At 40.5% G+C, this 19,615-nt stretch overlaps 1 protein-coding gene across 1 annotated transcript in view; it reads right to left on the minus strand.

Annotated features, from left to right (window-relative positions):
- Positions 1-19,615, minus strand: part of LOC120539238 (sorting nexin-32-like) — a 74,425-nt gene that overhangs the window by 42,898 nt on the left and 11,912 nt on the right. Inside the window, exon 2 of the mRNA XM_039769114.1 lies at positions 8,606-8,710. Coding sequence (XP_039625048.1) covers positions 8,606-8,710 — 105 coding nt within the window. The remainder of the gene's footprint in view (positions 1-8,605; positions 8,711-19,615) is intronic.

Below are 19,615 nucleotides of genomic sequence, written 5' to 3' on the forward strand. Positions count from 1 at the left end.
GAAAAAAAATAAATTTAATCCATTTTGGAATAAGGCTGTAACATAACAAAATGTGGAAAAAGTGATGTGAATACTTTCCGGATACACTGTATACATACACATATACAAACACATACATATAGTGCAATGCTGACTCACTCACTCGCCAACAAAAACAGTACTTACTCTTTAGGTAAAAAGCTGGAATTTGTCAGGGTGGTACATCTAGGCCACTAGGTATCCATTAAGAAAAGACATTTCAATATATTAATGTTTAGGGGTAGACCCCCTACAATAGAAAAACTAAAATACTCCAAAATCACAAAAATGCTTTGACTGACTTGATTGAAATTTGGTGAAGCTACAGAAAAAAAGACAATTAGCCGCCATGTTTTGTTTTCTTGATATTTGTTAATTATAAAGCTGCAGCAAGTGGAGTATTGTTAGGTACTATGTCTTGTTTTGCTTTAGCGTTGATTATGTGCAGAAAAGGGCATGCAGCTCATGCAAACAGTGCCATTGATCAAGCGGGGCTATATAATTGCTCAAGGAAAAAAGGCAGCTGTCCTGCACAGGAGAAAGAGATGGAGTGGGAAGCTGCATGGGAAATGAGATGTGAAGCGAACAAAGAACAGCTAGTCCAACCTCAAAGAAGATGTGGTCAGAAGTACATGCAGTATTGTTGAGATCTAAGGTCTACCCTAGGAGGTTAGACCACTATGTGCCACTACTCTCCTGTTTGCAAAGCAGAAGCAGGGGACTGGCAATATGGCATACCAGCCCACTGAAAGCTGTGGGTATGACACAAGCCAGGTGCGGTGGCATATCTTGGTCAGTTTAAACGCTGACACAGCTCACTAAAGGGGTATCCCACAGACAAGAGCATAGAGGAGGTGGACATTGTACATAGTTCAAGATACTTTTTCTTATCACCTATTCTTATTTGTACAGTCCTTAAAAATGATGTGCAAATGATGAATGCCCAAACTGAAGTTTGTAGTTTTTACTATTAATGAGTTATCAAGGTTGTAAAGCCAACACATAAGGCTGACTGAAGAGTACAGCCCTGAAATTGTCTTAAGCACTGGGGATGTGAAATGAAATTCACACCTATGCTTATACTTAACTCCAGGATTTGTATTTCTTTGTGCTTGTCCATGCACATTTTTAAGACATTTATAAAACATAAAAGATATATATATGGAGAAAAATGTTTTGTTTTACATGCTCTCAAAAGAAGATAACCAAAGCAGGCTTTCACTGAAAAACATCAAGAGCTCAACCCTCAGTTTTTTTGTAACATTTAAATTTCTAGGATCCCCATTTCCATGAAAGATGACGGTAATCAGTGGAGGCTGGTTTGCGAACATACAGTGAATTGTGTGGAACACAGATAAGTCCAACTCTCAAAGTTGAAACTAAGTAAAAAATTATGAACAGAACTTGTGCCATGCTGCCTCAAAATGGCACTACATTTTTGGGGTTTGGCTAAGAAAGCCCGCTTGGATATACAGAATGAGAAAATAAAGGATATTCTTAACAAATAAGCACTTCCTTCTCCAGGATGTCTGAAAACCCAGCTCGCAGTAATGCCTGTCTAGATCTCAACTTTTCCAGCTATAAAGACAGACTAAGAGGAAAAAAAAAGTGATTGATCCTTTGAGCAACAGGGTAGGAAAATGTATCTGAAAATACATGGCAAAATATCAAAACAAAAAAACTTTTGATGTATTTAAAGCAGCCTTCTTCAGTAAGAGAAAAAACAAAAGCCATCCATCCATTAATGAATCCACTTAATTCAGTTATTTGTCACAGGAACTGAAGCTAATACAGGAACTAATGCTGCACAGTCCCTTGCAGGGCACACCCATGTGTACAAACACTCATCCTGATACAGGGCCAGTTTAAGGTCACCAATTTACCTAACATGCATGACTTTGAAATGAAAAAGAAAATATGAGTACCTATAAATAATGGATGATGACACTTTAAAGACATTCTGACTAAGGTTCAAAATAAATGTATTCCAAAAAGAAATCCCTAAATAATGAAAACAAAAAATTAATATTTTAAATGTATGCATATATATCTCAATAGATCATTCTACAGAAAAAATTTAACAGTACAAACATTTTCCACAAGAAGCCATACCATACACCACAGCTGGGAATCAGAAAAGCATCTAAAAGTAAGAAACTGCAAAATAATGGCAATGGAGGCTGAGACAAACAGCAAATATTTTTCCCAGTACCATTCAGAGTGATAGTATCCTGATCCTGCATTTTTGGACATAGACTTTGTAGGGTACCTTACTGAATCCTGTAGGACCTGACAGAAAGTTAGGTAGCCGACAGTCCTTAGCCATATCTTATCACAGTAGCATGGCAGAAAAGCCCAGTTCTTCATTGCCCACAATTCACCCTTGGCAATGTTGTTAAGTTAGAAGGCTTCCTCAGAATTAAAAACTATCCCAGGATGGGTGTTAAAACAGATTTTCACAAAAGAAACAGTAATTATTAATTTCTTAATTTTTTTTCAAGACAAAAAACTGTCAAGACTATATGGCAATACATTTGACTAGTAAGAATGGTTCATCGTTAAGAATGTGATCTGATTAGAGGGTATAATTAAGTCTTGAGCATTTACATCGAGAGATGAAGCTACTAATCAACAGTAACTACATTCTTCCTGTTAAACACCTGTCTCATGTTATCTACTGCCTGAATGCCCTAGTCTTTTATCATAAGGGTTAAATATTATTGTAAATTTTAAGGCCTTTTGTTCATGAATATTTGCAATTTGCAAGAGTGTTAGACAAGTTCACTCAAATGTGACCTTTACAGGATGAGGTTGTTAACCGCAGTTTCCTTCCTTTATGTATTATAGTGTACAACAGCAGCAGTGTAAAATGCTTTTATTGCTCACTAGCACCACATACTGGATCAAATATGCAATAGACTCCAAATATACTATAATAAACATTTTTCCAACCAAGAATCAATGAATAGACAGAACAGCGAAAAACAACAAAAACTTTAATTCAACCAGGATAAACTTCTGCTACCCAACTGTGACATACAGACTGTTTTCCTGTCTTATGGCCAGGGTGGCTTTTTATTTTGCGTAGTCCTACAGCAGAGTTTTTAAAAAAAAAATTTAAAAAAAAAACAACACCAAAAAACATTGTCCCACTAGTAGTAGTCAGACACTTGCCATTAATGAAATTCCCATATATAAAGTATAATGGCCACAGTTCTCCCGAGTCCACCTCTTAATTAAAGCATACAATATTCTTTATATAGGTGGCACTATGGCAAACTCTGATGCCTCACAGCTACTGGAGGCTGAATTTGAGAATACCAACCTCACCTAGAGTAGGGCAATTAATCGAAAATTAACAGAAACTGACATTCAGTACCTCTGATTGGCGTAATCTTGCCTATGTCGGTTATTTTTTTTTATATTCTGTAAGTACTTTTTTAAAATTCTGTTAATACTTGTCCCAGTATGTACTCATTTACTGTCCTCTTAAACACATAATACCGCATGTGTTGTCACATGTGGGGTTCAGTCTGTAACAGGGAAGCAACATGAAGGAGAAGTCAAACGCTGAGCGACTCTTACCAAAGAAAAATGCAATGTCCGTCTTTAGCACACATTTTGGTTTCAGTGTAGATCAAGGCTTCCCAAAGTAGTCGATTTGAACTTTCTAGGGGTCGATAGTTTCAATAAAAAAATTTGGGGGTCGACGACAGCAAACATAGACCCCCTTACTACTGCTATTTGTTTGTTACTTCAAAATATCTAAGATTCTAATAGATACCTAATTATGAAGCAAAATAATTCAAAAAAGCACTTTTTTGATAAAAACACATTACATACCAAACTTGTGAACGAAAAGGTAAAATGTGTCATTAAAAGAGTCACACGTAAGAATGCATGAAAATACATGTAGCACAAACATGTCTGTGCATTGTCTTAATGAACTTATCAAAGCAAGTGTGGACATGAAAAACCGTTGCATGTGACTAGGGGGTCGATGGTTTTAAAAGTTTTTGGTAAAGGGGTCTGCGGCAAAAAAAAAAGTTTGGGAACTCCTGGTGTAGATGACACCGAACAAAAATAAGTTAAATGTAAACACTGTGGAAAAACAGTTTCAGCAAACAAAGGTAATACCACCAATTTGTTTCAACACTTGGATCACAATCATGTTAATATATGAATAATGCATGGATCAAAAAAAAAAAAAAAAAAGACACTGACAAGCTCCCATCAACACATTCCTCCACAATGCAGTTGTCAATAAACACAAGCATTTACAAATGCTACACAATAGGAAAATGTTTCAAGAAGATGGAAAGAAATAACTGATGCCATTTCCTAGTACATCGTGAAGAAGTGGCTCCCATAGCTATAGTGGAGCACAGTGGGTTTAAACACCTCATTAAAACCCTCGATACACTGTGCCATTATGAAAATATTTTACCCAAACTACGGTGCCCAACATGTACAAAATCTGTTCAGCACTTTAAAACCACATCTGATCTCTGGTAAAGTAGGATGACAGAGACATACTTGAGCCTTATTTTGCGTTGACGATGAATGGAAGATGCATAACTGATGCCTTGAGACGGATTGCACAGGGCCTGAGAAATATGCTTTGTGTGGGACCTCACGGAAAAGAACCTTGTGGCCATTACGACAGACAACAGCGCTAATATTGTCAAAGCTACAGAGATCAATGGATGGAAATAGCAGCAATGTTTTGAACACAGGCTGAACCTGCCAATTGGTAAGTACAGATTCACTTAACAGATATAACTCTATAATAATGCTACAATATTCAGTAATATATGGGTGGTGACTAGCTGCTATATGCTTTCTGTGTTTGTTTTATGTGTGGTATAAATGATAATGTGTTTTTATATGCCTTATTTTTTTTAAATCTCCTTTACCTTTCTGTGCTGTTGTTGTCAAGCACTTTGTTACATGTCTTTTTAAAGGTTCTATATACATAAAATTTTACTTAGTTACTTACAATTTAGCACATTAAATAAATACTTTCACAACAATAAAAAAAACTGCTCAATATGCTTGATATTACAATGTTACAATGCAACAAAACACTACATTGAGTCATCAAAGTAGAAATAACAATAAATGCCCTAGAAGTGTTACTAATCTGATATCATTAAGCAGGTTAGAATTAAGAGGCGTTTCTCCTCTTTTATTAATTTTGCTAGAGCTATACAGTTTATAAAATCTCAAGCTATAAGTGGAAACTGTCAATAATATAATAATACATTTTTAATGTGTATTTATTTCAGAAAATGCAATGAAAGCCCAACGTATGGAGCAGGTAATGAGGATGTGCAGAAACATAGTCAATGTTTTTTCCTATAGTTGGGTGGAAAGGCATTAGTGAAGGCTCAACAAGAGCTGAACCATAAATACTTCATCTCTGTGTGCGCTCTTCAATTATTTTAACATCACAAAGATATGCACTTTTTCATCAGATAAATCCCAGGTTTAATAGTTGAGCATATTTATAGTACAAACCTTGTCAGTGAACTATGAGGGCAAAAAACAAACAAACAATAAAAAAACAACAAAATAATTGTTCATTAATTGTAATTGAGGTAAAATGTTCAATTAATCGTGATATTGATTTGAGGTCACATCACCCAGCCCTAGTCTCGCCTGCACACTCTAAGAGTTTGTACATTCTCTGTGTGGGTTTTGAGTCCAGGTTTTCCACTTTCACTCCTACATGCCAAAGGTGTGCATTTTAAGTTTTCTGTCAACTTTAAATTGAACCCATATATCTGGGCTATTCAATTAAAAATTCTGTTGGGCCAGATTTTCAAACCAAGTAATTTAGCTGGGCCTGACATTTTCATGGCTGGTATGCAGCAGGTAATGACAACATTTAAACTAACACAAATGAATGTTAGGAAAGACAAGTAATATTTAGTCATTGTTTCTCATTTAAATCTGGTCACATCTGACACAGGCACATTAAAAAGTACATAATAAAAAATTTAAAAAAGCTGTAACAACTGAATTTAAGATAGTAACAATACTTTTTGTCCACTTTTAAAATGAAATAAACATTTCGTTCACATCTGACCCAGACACATTTCAAAGTGCATAAAATGAAAAAAGTGCACAGTACTAGCACAAGCATTTGTTTCCCTCTTGAAATAATATATTTTGGTCATATAATCATTTTTATATTCACATAGTGTTTTTCTCAGTACAAAAAACGCTTTGCGACCCACAAACTCATGATCTGTTTATTGTAGAGCAGCTGCTCTACCATTGCACCACTGCCTATACGTGACCCAGGTATATCACAAAGTGCATTTAACAGAATAAAAAATAACTATCAACGCTATCAATATTATCAGTGCACAAACGTATAACAAGTGATAACAGTAACTAACACACATGAATACAATGTCTACTGCACACTGAGGGAACATAGGCTTGTTTTAAATTGCCACAGGTGTGATTAGGCATGGCTTTGTTACACATCCCGCATTATATTTATATTGTGATGTGTCTCACTACTGCATGGGCATTGGTGGTGGGGGAGATGGAGTCTTGGGGGAAATACTTTGTGGGGACTCAGGCCACCTCCCTAGAGAGAGTGGAGTGACAGGATCAGAGTGAGAGGGGAGTGAATGGTAAAACGCAGGATAAGGCAGAAAAGCAGAAGTCTACCTTCTCTGTTTTTTTTTTTTTTTGGTCCCATGACCAAGACAAGGAATGGTACAGCACTGCACGCCCAATAAAAAGACAGTAGGTATTGTGAAGATTCCCCTGTAGAAGCAGTGTCTGATTCAACAAGTCTTCAAAGTATCATAGATTACTACCACCACTTCTAGACACACAACAATGCACTGCAGTATAATAAATAATAATAATAATACTTAAAAACGTTCTCGAGGTTGGTAGGAACCCCTGCTATCCTTACTGAGAGACAGCAGCGTTACCACTGTGCCACGCTTCCATTGCCCCATCTTTGTGTGTTGTGAGTTGAATATTGCTAAGCTACATGGAGCGATACACTAATGATCTGTACTGCTTATGTATGAATATTTGAAGGTCTGTGAAATTTGTTTTCCTCTGGTTTTCTCTGCATTTCTGCATTTTCACAGGCTAAGCCACTCAGAGGTTGATTTTGGGCCGCATGTGGCCCATGAGCCGCCAATTGAATAGGTCGGCCATGAATTATCAATATTGTCATTGGCTCAAATACAATGGTTTTATTTCTTCCAAGTGCCTTTAGAGTTCCTCTAGAACTTTACCATACAGTATAGTATATACAGGGACAGTGAATGCTTTCTCCTCTTCCTCCCTACTCCACTTCCTCTACACAAGTGTTGCCCTCTGTCTCACAATTCTGACTCGCTGAGGTGAAGTTGAAGGCTCATTCCAGTCTACGAGCAAGGTCTGGAGTAGGTACTTCCAGATCAGGTCGAAGTTTGTACAAAGCAGGGACAGTTCATTCCTGTAGCTCACCCTCGCGGCACCCATGGTATGCAGCAGGGCTGTCCCACCGGACTACGATTCCCAGTGTGCCTCGCAGACAGGCAAATGGGTGCAGTAGCATAGGATGGCTATTCTCTAGCATGTCAGAGAAGTATACATTCTGAAAAGTATAACTCCCATAATTTTGTCAAAGAATGTATCAAATATAACCTTTCTTTCTCACAAAAATGGCTCTTTAAATTTATTTTTGAATATGGAATGTTGCAATATAGATTTTATAAACTTGTAAATATTTACATCATTAGTATTTTTCATTGTATTTAGTTACAGTAAAATGGCAATTTTGTGTTTTGCTAAAATAGATATATAGTATTTTGCAATAAAACTGTTCACATATAGCACTAATACAATTGAAATTCCCAAACCCATTTCAATAATTCAATTTCCCACATATTGAATGACAGACCGGTCACAATATAAAAAGCAACCTGAAACAAGAAGTAGAAAGTTACACATTGTACTTCTATGTACACAAGTAATACTAACAACCTATTTCACAAGTGAATTATAATACTGACCTTTTCAAAGAACAGGAATATAAGAAAGAGCCCCGAATTCACACCCCTGGCCCATTCAGGGTCTGTGTGAAATTTGTACATTCTTCATGTGTCTGTTTTCCTTTAGCTACACCATTTTTCTCCCACCTCTAGATTCAACTGACTATTGACTCTTATTTAGCCCTGTATAAATGACTGTGGATGTTTAAATAAACATTCCTTGTGATGGAACTCATATTCAGCCTCAGACCTCCTTTCTGTCTTAAGTCTTGTTACCCTAAATTGGACCAATCAGGTTTGGAAAATAAATGAATGAAAAACTGAAAAATGCACCTCTTGAAAAACCTTATTGCCCTCATTTTTTTTTGTGTGTGCACTTTTTTATTAAATTAAACTTTTTAATCATTCTGAATTATGTGAATAAATTTTATAACATTTCCCATGAGACTTAGATCAAAACAAAGTACAGTCTTTATGGCTCTACAGAAAAACACTTTGAGAACTAAAGTAATAAAAGTAGGTCTCAGCAAAAGAGATTGCCTTCAAATCTTTGTGCTATGATGCCTACTTACCTTGGTGTGGACGGTAAACTTGACCTTATCCCTCTCACTGACTGCATCCGAGATCTCAACTTGAAGAGATGAGTCATTGTATAGATCTACTGTCACAGACCGAGGCTAGCAAACAGAAAAAAGAGGCGAGTGAATCATTAAGTTTATATGAAAAGAAGCACTTGAAAAGCCTGGAATTTGACTTTGGAAAGACAACTCTATAAAGGTTCCATGCTACCCCAGGTATCCCCTTCTGTGTGTATCCTTCATGTATTTAATTTTCCCCTGCAACATCCCAAAGACATGTGACCGAGGTCAATGGGTGACTACAAACTGACCTGTATGGGTGAGTGTGTGTAGAAGTGTGGCCTGTGACAGGCTGGCATTCCATCCATCTGCTCAAGACCTCGTGACCCTATACTGTAATGTGAACTGCAAAATGGCTAGATGGATATCTGTGCTGTAATCACTATCTTTATTTCTGTATTTGGTGGTCATGACAATGATGACAATGATGATGATGAAGTGAATCATCTGTTATTTATAAAAACGTTAAAAAGTGCTTTTTAATTTTGTGCACCTTTTATTAAATGGAGTTTGCAAATAATTATCAATAATATCAGATAAGAGTTTTTTTTAGAAAAGATGAATGTGTCTGATGAAGGCTCAACAGTCAAATGTTTTCAGTTTCATTTCTTCAATATTGAATCAATATTCATCTATTTTCTCATTTCGGAGATTCACAAGGATATCAATTTTCTCTAACGTCTTAAAAAAAATTCCAAACGTGGTCAGAAGTTGAGAACTATAAACAGAAACAGCGGCTGTGTGATGACAGGAAAAAGTGCTGAGATTACTTAAAGTATACAACAGATATACACACCCTGACCTAGGTCGGTCATGCAGTGAGAGGTTAATATTTAAGAGAGTGTAAAGCCCACCCCACCCTAATTTTATGTTGGTCATTCATATTAAATTGATTAAAAAATAGACAAGAGATAACCAGCTACCTTTTCATTGGCCATTCAACACGTGCAAAAGAGTCATGAATGGACAAAGCAGTTTATGCACACAATGCTGATTTACCACAAAAGAGCAAAGTCTAAGAATGTGGCATTGTGTCTTGTGATGTCAGGAAGAATTTAGAAAGACTTGCAGAGAACATTCGTGACAAACATAATAAGACAGGTGTAATTGTTTGCAGTATGGTTCATTAGAGAGGGCAAACGTGTGACCTGAAATTGGAAATGACTAAAACCATGTACATATACAATATACATCACCCTAATAACTATGTAAAAGCCTTTGGAGTGGTGATCACCAAGGAAGTTGTGAAATTAGATAACCAGTTTGATAATATGCTATACTCCTTATTGCAAATTAATCTCTTAATATTTCATAACAACTTGTCAGTTTTTGTGTTCAAAACATGTCTGTACAAACAACACTAGTTTATACACTTGCCCATAGCAAACACCTCTCCAAGATACTTTACAGATGCTGAGCACCCTTTTACCAATGTGTACATTTAATTTTTTTTGATAACTGCCATACTTCAGTCAAAAGGCATGAGGTCATCTCGCAACCTAGTGGATTACAGTCCAATGCTTTACACACTAAGCCAAACAGTAATGCTAGTTCATTGCAGTAAATACTCGCATTCACCACATAATACAAGGCGTATAGGAGGTGGATATATTCATGTATACAAAAACACAAAAAAATAAATTACACAAACATCTGAGATCCAAGCTGACTGGATATATGTTTCACATTTGTATGGTTTATATTTTCTCTTTTTAATTTTTGTTCTAATAATTAAACACCATAGCAAATATTATTCATTTTTAAATAATTACAAACTTAAGTTATGTGGCTGTTGCATAAGTGAAAACAGAAGAGAGGATGTCACCGAGTTAATGTGTAGCTACTGCCTGAAGCCGCCTGCAATGGCAGCTCAAAGCTTAGAGCTTTAGTTTGCTAAGGGGCTACTGTCACCCAGCAGTCCTGAAGGTGAATAGTGAAACCATAACCCTGGAAGTAACCATGGGATCATGTTTAAAGGCAGCCTGCCCCCTGCCAGTGGCTATCAATGCAATGTTTTTCTGGTACAAGTTTAGGATAAAGAGACAGTGCAAGATAGAGAAAGACAGAGAATGCTTGGTGTGAAACTGGGAGGTGGAAACCTGGGGTATACATCTCACCTGACGGTCTAGGAAGTAAGACCTGCGAAGGAAAGTCCATTTAATTATTTCATGAATTACTTTATGGTCCTCCGAATCCCTCCCTTGCATATGCTGGTTTAAAAATAAAACCATTTTTGAATAGTGAAACTCTTTTGCATTAGTCCAGATTAGGACTGCACGATATTTGAAAAAACTGGCATTGAAATATTTTTTTTCTGCAGTATGTATTGTAATATGCCAGAAAAATATTTTTATAAAATGCCACTTTTTGGTTGAACTGTATTTGCAGCAAAGTGATGCACATTTAATACATTTATTTTGCTCTTTATTTATGCAAAAATGTAATTTATCTTTTAAATGCTTTTTTTTTTTTCCCTCAGAATAGCCTGATTGGAAACCCATGTAAAACGCACTGGAGTGGAAAGGTGAAACTCGGGTGCTCCAAATAGTCCGAGACCGTGTGAACACAACATTACAACAATGTGCTGAAAGGAGGAAAAGGCTAAGGAACCAAATCTGTCTCAGTAATCAGTAATAACATTATTTAAAAAGATGCAGAAATAGGCCAGAGGCTCAGAAAAAGCAAAATGTAGAACTAGTAAAATATTGGAGTTCATTATTTTAGATAACCAAGCATTTTCTCACAACACATGCCCCACTTGCAACCCATATTTTGAAAGCCCACACAAAACAAAACCCCATCCTATCCCCCTCAACCCAGTATTAAAATAACTTGTTTATCACTGCTCTTTTGGGCCTTCAGTTGCAGGACAGATTCACATACAGCCACACACTCACCCTCACCAGGCCAATTCGAAGTGGTCTATCATTTCAACCTACAATAAACTTAAGTAAATGAGAAAGTAACAGTAACGTTTAGCACCTGCAAAGAAACAAGTGACTTCTTGTCACTTGCGGACTATTCCTAGAATGGGGTTTAAATCTGAAACATGAGACAGTTTCCAATTTGGGGAAAAGTGAATATGCACTGTGGCCTACTTGTTTATCACAGGCTGTGCTTCGAAAGACCTGAAGAGCAAGGTGAATACATTACTGCAAGAACTTTAATCCCGTTATGTGTGGCTTTGCAGACGGACCTTTGAAACTGCTGTTGAAATTTAGGAGTGTGTTTCTTTAAGTGGCAGAACATTGTCTGATGCAGGGAAACTGAGTTTTTTTTAATAATGAGGTCTGGTAGTTAAGTGTTATTTTCAATACATATGAATTTCCCCTTGGGATTAATAAAGTATCTATCCATCCATCCATCCATCCTCTTCCGCTTATCCGGGGTCGGGTCGTGGGGGCAGCAGCTTAAGCAGAGAGGCCCAGACTTCCCTCTCCCCGGCCACTTCTTCCAGCTCTTCTGGGAGAATCCCAAGGCGTTCCCAGGCCAGCTGGGAGACATAGTCCTTCCAGCATATCCTGGGTCTTTCCCAGGGCCTCCTCCCGGTTGGACGTGCCCGGAACACCTCGCCAGGTAGGCGTCCAGGAGGCATCCTGATCAGATGCCCGAGCCACCTCAACTGACTCCTCTCAATGCAGAGGAGCAGCGGCTCTGTTCTGAGCCCCTCCCGGATGACTGAGCTTCTCACCCTATCTTTAAGGGAAAGCCCAGACACCCTGCGGAGGAATCTCATTTCAGCTGCTTGTATTCGCGATCTCGTTCTTTTGTTCACTACCCATAGCTCATGACCATAGGTGAGGGTAGGAACATAGATCGACTGGTAAATTGAGAGCTTTGCCTTATGGCTCAGCTCCTTTTTCACCACAACAGACCAATGCAGAGCCCGCATCACTGCGGATGTCGCATCGATCCGCCTGTCGATCTCACTCTAAATTCTTCCCTCACTAGTGAACAAGACCCTGAGATACTTGAACTCCTCCACTTGGGGCAGGATCTCGCTCCCAACCCTGAGAGGGCACTCCACCCTTTTCCGTTTGAGGACCATGGTCTCGGATTTGGAGGTACTGATTCCCATCCAGGCCACTTCACACTCAGCTGTGAACCGATTCAGAGAGAGCTGAAGATCACGGCCTGATGAAGCAAACAGGACATCATCATCTGCAAAAAGCAGTGACCCAATCCCGAGTCCACCAAACCAGACCCCCTCAACACCCTGGCTGCACCTAGAAATTCTGTCCATAAAAGTTATGAACAGAATCGGTGACAAAGGGCAGCCCTGGCGGAGTCCAACTCTCACTGGAAACGGGTTTGACTTACTGCTGGCAATGCGGACCAAGCTCTGACACCAGTTGTACGGGGACCAAACAGCCCTTATCAGGGGTCTGGTACCCTATACTCCCGGAGCACCCCCTACAGGATTCCCTGAGGGACACAGTTGAATGCCTTTTCCCAAGTCCACAAAACACATGTAGACTGGTTGGGCAAACTCCCATGAACCCTCCAGGACCCTGCTAAGGGTGTAGAGCTGGTCCACCTTTCCGCGACCAGGACGAAAACTACACTGTTCCTCCTGAATCCGAGGTTCAACTATCCAACGGACCCTCCTATCCAGATTCCCGGAATAGACTTTTCCAGGAAGGCTGAGGAGTGTGATCAATCTGTAGTTGGAACACACCTTCAACCCTTCTTAAAGGGGGGGACCACCACTCTGGTCTGCCGATCCAGAGGCACTGTCCCTGATGTCCATGCGATATTGCAGAGGTGTGTCAACCAAGACAGTCTATCTAAATACAAACAGCATATGTGCACACTTATGGCAATTTATGGCACTTTTTCCAGATACAGTACAGGCCAAAAGTTTGGACACACCTCCTCATTCAATGTGTTTTCTTCATTTTCATGACCATTTACATTGGTAGATTCTCACTGAAGGCATCAAAACTACTTGGCCAAATAGCCCTTACACAGCCTGGAGGTGTGTTTGGGGTCATTGTCCTGTTGAAAAATAAATGATTGTCCAACTAACCTGACTTCTGCACAACACAACTGCTGGTCCCAACCCCATTGATAAAGCAAGAAATTCCACTAAATAACCCTGATAAGGCACACCTGTGAAGTGAAAACCATTTCAGGTGACTACCTGTTGAAGCTCATCGAGAGAATGCCAAGAGTGTGCAAAGCAGTAATCAGAGCAAAGGGTGGCTATTTTGAAGAAACTAGAATATAGAACATGTTTTCATTTATTTCACCTTTTTTTGTTAAGTACATAACTCCACGTGTTCATTCATAGTTTTGATGCCTTCAGTGAGAATCTACCAATGTAAATGGTCATGAAAATAAGGAAAACACATTGAATGAGGAGGTGTGTCCAAACCTTTGGCCTGTACTGTACAACTGAGCTCGAAGAAGACGCCTTCTTTGCAAACAACAGAGCTGCGACTTAATCTTTTGTATATTTCTGTATGTGAAATTTGGGATGCTTTTTCTGTAATGCAAGTAATCTTGTCTTTTATATACAGTAAATTATACTTGGATTTAGACCAGCTAATTTCCCATTAAAAAGTTTGGTGAACAGAATCGGCCTCAAAAATCTTGATCAGTGTCTCTCTACTGATCAAGAATATTGTGAATAGTGGTTTGCTGTGCAAGCAAATTCAGTGCATCCAGGAACCCTTAAATTTGAGTAAATTACTGTATATCACACAGACTTCTCTTGAAGGTTAGTCATGGAAAATGTTTTGCAAAAATTTTCCTTTTGTATCAAGCAGCAGAAAAGTTGTAGCATGACATGTTTGGTTTAATTTCCTTTACCTGACACTGGATGTCCTGCGATGAGACTATTGCACAGGCGCACATTGCGATGATGATGCTAAACGATATATATCGTGCAGCTCTACTCCAGACTGATGAAACACCCAAGGGCATTCTTCTTTAACAACAGTATATTACACACATTGATCAGCCTCATCATTAAAACCACTGACAGTTGAAGTGAGTAACATTGATTATCTCGTGGGATACATTAAGCAGCAAGTGAATAATCAGTTCTTGAACATTTCAGTTAGTACCTAACAAAAGTGGTCCAAGAAAGGACAAGTGAAAAAATTACAATGTCATGGTCACTCAAGGCTTATTGATGCGGATAAAAATTAAGGCTAGCCTGTCTGGTCCAACCGCACTGAAGAACTACTGTACCACAAATTGCTGAAAACTGTAATGCTGACCATCAAAGAAAGGTGTCAAAACACACAGTGCACTACATGTTGTTGTGTAAGGGGCTGTTTAGCCGTACATGGATCAAAGTGTCCATGCGGACCCCTGTCCATTGCCGAAATCACCTACAATGAATACATAAGTACCAAGAATAGACCATGGAGCAAAAGAAGAAGGTTGCCTGGTTGGATGAACAACATTTTCTTTCAAATCCTGTGGACGGCCAGGTGCGTGTGCGTAACTTAGCTGGGTAAATGATAGCAGCATGGTGGACAATGGGAATAAGACAAGCCAAGTGGAGGCAGTGTGATGCTTTTATGAAACCTTGGATCCTGGCATTTACAGTATGTCAATTGTACCACCAACTACTGTAAAGATTGTTGCAGACCACGTATACCCCTCATTGCAAAGGTATTCCCTGATGGCAGTACTCTCACACAGCAGGATAATGCACCCTGTCACACTACAAAAATTGTTCAGGAATAGTTTGAGGAAATTTGACAAGGTATTCAGGAGTTAACTTGGCTTGCAAGTTCTAAGGATCTCAATCTGATTGAGAATCTGTGGGTTGTGCTGGAAAAACATGTCTGGTCCATGGAAGCCCCAACTCACAACTTACAAGACTTAAAAGATCTGCTGCTAACATCTTGAAGCCAGATACCTTCAGAGGTCAGAAGTCTTGTGAAGTACATGCCTTGATGGTTCAGTGCAGTTCGGCAGCATGAGGGGGACCTACACAATATTAGGCAGGTAGTTTTAATGTCTTGGCCAATCGGTGTACAGTACATGCACACAACCACACACATACATATTCTAAGAGGATGAGTAATGAGAATATACAGTGCGTACGGAAAGTATTCAGACCCCTTTCAATTTTTCACTCTTTGTTATATTGCAGCCATTTGCTAAAATCATTTAATTTTTTCCCTCATTAATGTACACACAGCACCCCATATTGACAGACAAAAAAAAAAAAAAAATTTGGAAATTGTTGTAGATTTATTAAAAAAGAAAAACTGAAATATCACATGGTCCTAAGTATTCAGACCCTTTGCTCAGTATTTAGCAGAAGCACCCTTTTGAGCTAATACAGCCATGAGTCTTCTTGGGAAAGATGCAACAAGTTTATCACACCTGGATTTGGGGATCCTCTGCCATTCCTCCTTGCAGATCCTCTCCAGTTCTGTCAGGTTGGATGGTAAACGTTGTTGGACAGCCATTTTTAGGTCTCTCCAGAGATGCTCAAGTGGGTTTAAGTCAGGGCTCTGGCTGGGCCATTCAAGAACAGTCACAGAGTTGTTGTGAAGCCACTCCTTCGTTATTGTAGCTGTGTGCTTAGGGTCATTGTCTTGTTGGAAGGTAAACCTTCAGCCCAGTCTGAGGTCCTTAGCACTCTGGAGAAGGCTTTTGTCCAGGATATCCCTGTACTTGGCCGCATTCATCTTTCCCTCGATTGCAACCAGTCGTCCTGTCCCTGCAGCTGAAAAACACCCCCACAGCATGATGCTGCCACTGCCATGCTTCACTGTGGGGACTGTATTTAACAAGTGATGAGAAGTGTCTGGTTGTCTCCACACATACCGCTTAGAATTAAGGCCAAAAAGTTCTATCTTGGAGTATGCTAAAAGACACCTGAAGGACGCTGAGATGGCGAGAAATAAGATTCTCTGGTCTGATGTGACCAAGATAGAACTTTTTGGCCTTAATTCTATTTATTCTAATTTTGGCCTCCGTGTTGATGGACCACACGTTAGCTTTGCTAGGTAGGCATAAACCCTGTTTTATATTTACAGAGCTGTTTCTCCAACAGATGCTAGAACAAGTGCGCACTGCCCTGGCCAATGTGACCATCGTTGACTACTGTGAGTTAGCTACGATGATTGACAGCCTGCACTCTGCTTTGCAGAGCTATCTTCCACCTGCAACCCACATCAGTCCCATTAGCAAGCCAGTGTCTCGTACTGCTCATCCCCCAGCTGCCATCATAAAGATAACTGACCTGTGTTTTTATCACGCCCAATTTGGCAAGAACGCAAAGAAATGTCATCCTCCTTGTAAGTTTAACTCATCCAGGTCGGTTAACACTATCTCATCAGAACCTGCAGACCATCTACTCTACATAACAGATTCCCAGTCCGGCCGCCATTTTCTACGCGATACTGGCGCACAAGTGACCGTGCCTCCTGCATCACCTACTGATGGGCCCTTTTCCCCCTAAAGCCACGTTTTGGAGGCCACTAATGGCACTAGGATCCCCACCTACAGAGAACAGGACACAACCATGTCTTTCAGTGGAAGGCGTTTCACTTGGACATTTGTCTTGGCCAAGGTGGCCACGCCGCTACCGGGCGCAGACTTCCTGTGTGTGAATAGATTGCTAATTGATATTAAAAACAATCACCTTGTAAATGCAAAGGACTTTGCGATCCTTCCCTGCACACTCAGCAGTATCACTAATTCCACCATGTATAATATGATAGCTACGACTTGTGGCCTGGCCCGCCTTTTCAAAAAATTCTCCCAGCTATCAAAACCCACTTTTTCCACAGCAGAAACAAAGCATGGAGTGGAACACTACATTTCTACTTTTGGTCCATATCCACGCCCATCAGCTGGCCCCTGACAAGCTGGCTATTGCAAAGGCTGAATTTGCTGACATGAAGCGGCCTTGAATTGTGTGCCTAACCAACAGCCCATGGGCATTGCCCCTCCATATAGTTCCCAAAGCAGTGGAGGTTTCCGACCATGTGGGAATTACTGCCGCCTAAACGATCAAACTATCCCAGACCACTACCCAAATTCCACACATACAAGATTTGTTAGCACGGCTCTCTGAGAAAGTAATCTTTTCAAAGGTGGACCTGGTCTGCAGCTACCATCAAGTACCTGTGCACCCCAAAACAGCAGTCATCACCCCCTTCGGATTATTTGAATTCCTACGAAAACAATTTGGCCTTAAAAATGCTGCTCAAATATTCCAGAGGTTGATGGACTTTGTCCTCAGTGATTTTGACTTTCTTTTTGTCTACCTAGATGACATCTTGGTTGCCAGCTCCTCCAAAGTGGAGCACCCTTACCCATCTCCGAGCCTTGTTCGAGCCCCTAAGCCTGCATGGGTCGATAATCAATCCCGCTAAGTGTCTGTTTGGACTGCCTGTCATAGATTTCTTGGGACATTGCATTTCAAAAGAGGGTGTGATTCCTTTGCCTTCCAAAGTCTCTGCTGTCACTGATTTTCAACAACTCCGGACCGTACGCGGCCTCCGGGTATTCTTGTGCATGGTCAGTTTCTACCACCATTTCATTCCTTGGGCAGCACTCATTATGCAACCTTTATATAAGGCACTACAGGGCCATTCCGCAAAGTGCCCTGTCACATGCTCCAAAGACCTGGATGAGGCATTTACGAACATCAAACATGCTCGCACACCCGCTACCCAACGCTCCACTTGCTCTTACAACTGATGCTTCGGACCATGCAGTGGTGGCGGTGTTTGAACTGTGGACTGATGATGCGTGGCAGCCATTGGTGTTTTTCAGCAGACATTTATGGTCCAATGAGCGCATGTATAGCACTTTCAACCGGGAACCACTGAATTTGTACCTGACCATTCGACATTTCTGCTTCTTGCTTGAAAGCTGGTCATTCACTGCATTTGTCGACCACAAACCACTTGTTCTCGCAATGCCCAAGGTCACTGAGCCGTGGTCTGCCCGACAGCAACAACACCTGGCTTACATATCAGAGTTCACAACAGATGTCCAGCATGTTGAGGATAAGAACCCTGTGGTGGTGGGCCCGCATTAGCAACAATACACATTGGAATTGACTACTCCCAGCTGGCAGCTGACCAAGCTGAGAACGCGGAGGTCCAAGCTCTTCACTCGACAGACATCAGCCTGCAGTTGTCAGAGGTGCAGTTAGACAGCAACACTGGTTAACTCCTGTGTGACACCAGCACAGGTTACCCATGCCCAGTTGTTTCCAGCAACTGGAGATGGTGCATCTTTGACATTAAACACAGCCTCTCACATCCAGGACGAAAGGCATCCCAACGTCTGGTGGTGAGCAAATTTGTTTGGCGGGGCCTAAAAAATGGTGTTCATAATTAGGCAGTGGCTTGTGTTGCACGTCAAAAGGTTACATCGCCATGTTAAAGCCCCACTGACACCTTTCCCGGGGCCTGCTCGGCATTTCGACCATGTTCATGTGGACCTGGTAGGCCCCGTCCTCCTTCTGATGGTTTTACACACTTGCTCACTGTCGTTGACAGGATCACTATGTGGCCCGAAGCTGTCCCTTTGACATCCACAACTGCAGCAGAAGTAGCGAGAGCCTTTATCAACACTTGGGTGGCATGGTTCGGCATGCCATCCTACATCACATCCGACCGAGATGTACAGTTCACTTCATAGCTCTGGGCTACAATGGCACAAGACCTTGGGACGACCCTGCACCATACCACTGCCTACCACCCCCAAGCTAACGGCCTGCGTGAGCAATTTCACCGGTCACTAAAGTAAGCCCTCAAGGCCTCTGCTGGGTCGACAGTCTGCCGTGGGTGCTGTTGGGGTTACGTATGGCTCCAAAATAGGATTTGCAAGTCTCATCTGCTGAACTGTTTTTTGGCCAGCTTCTCCATGTGCCCGGGGGTCTTATCCCTCAGAGTTCTGCCCCCTGGACTGCATCCCGACACCAATCTCTGCTTCCTGACTTCTTTTCCAGAA

Source organism: Polypterus senegalus, chromosome 11, assembly GCF_016835505.1.
Source record: "Polypterus senegalus isolate Bchr_013 chromosome 11, ASM1683550v1, whole genome shotgun sequence".
Classification (NCBI taxonomy): Eukaryota; Metazoa; Chordata; class Cladistia; order Polypteriformes; family Polypteridae; genus Polypterus; species Polypterus senegalus.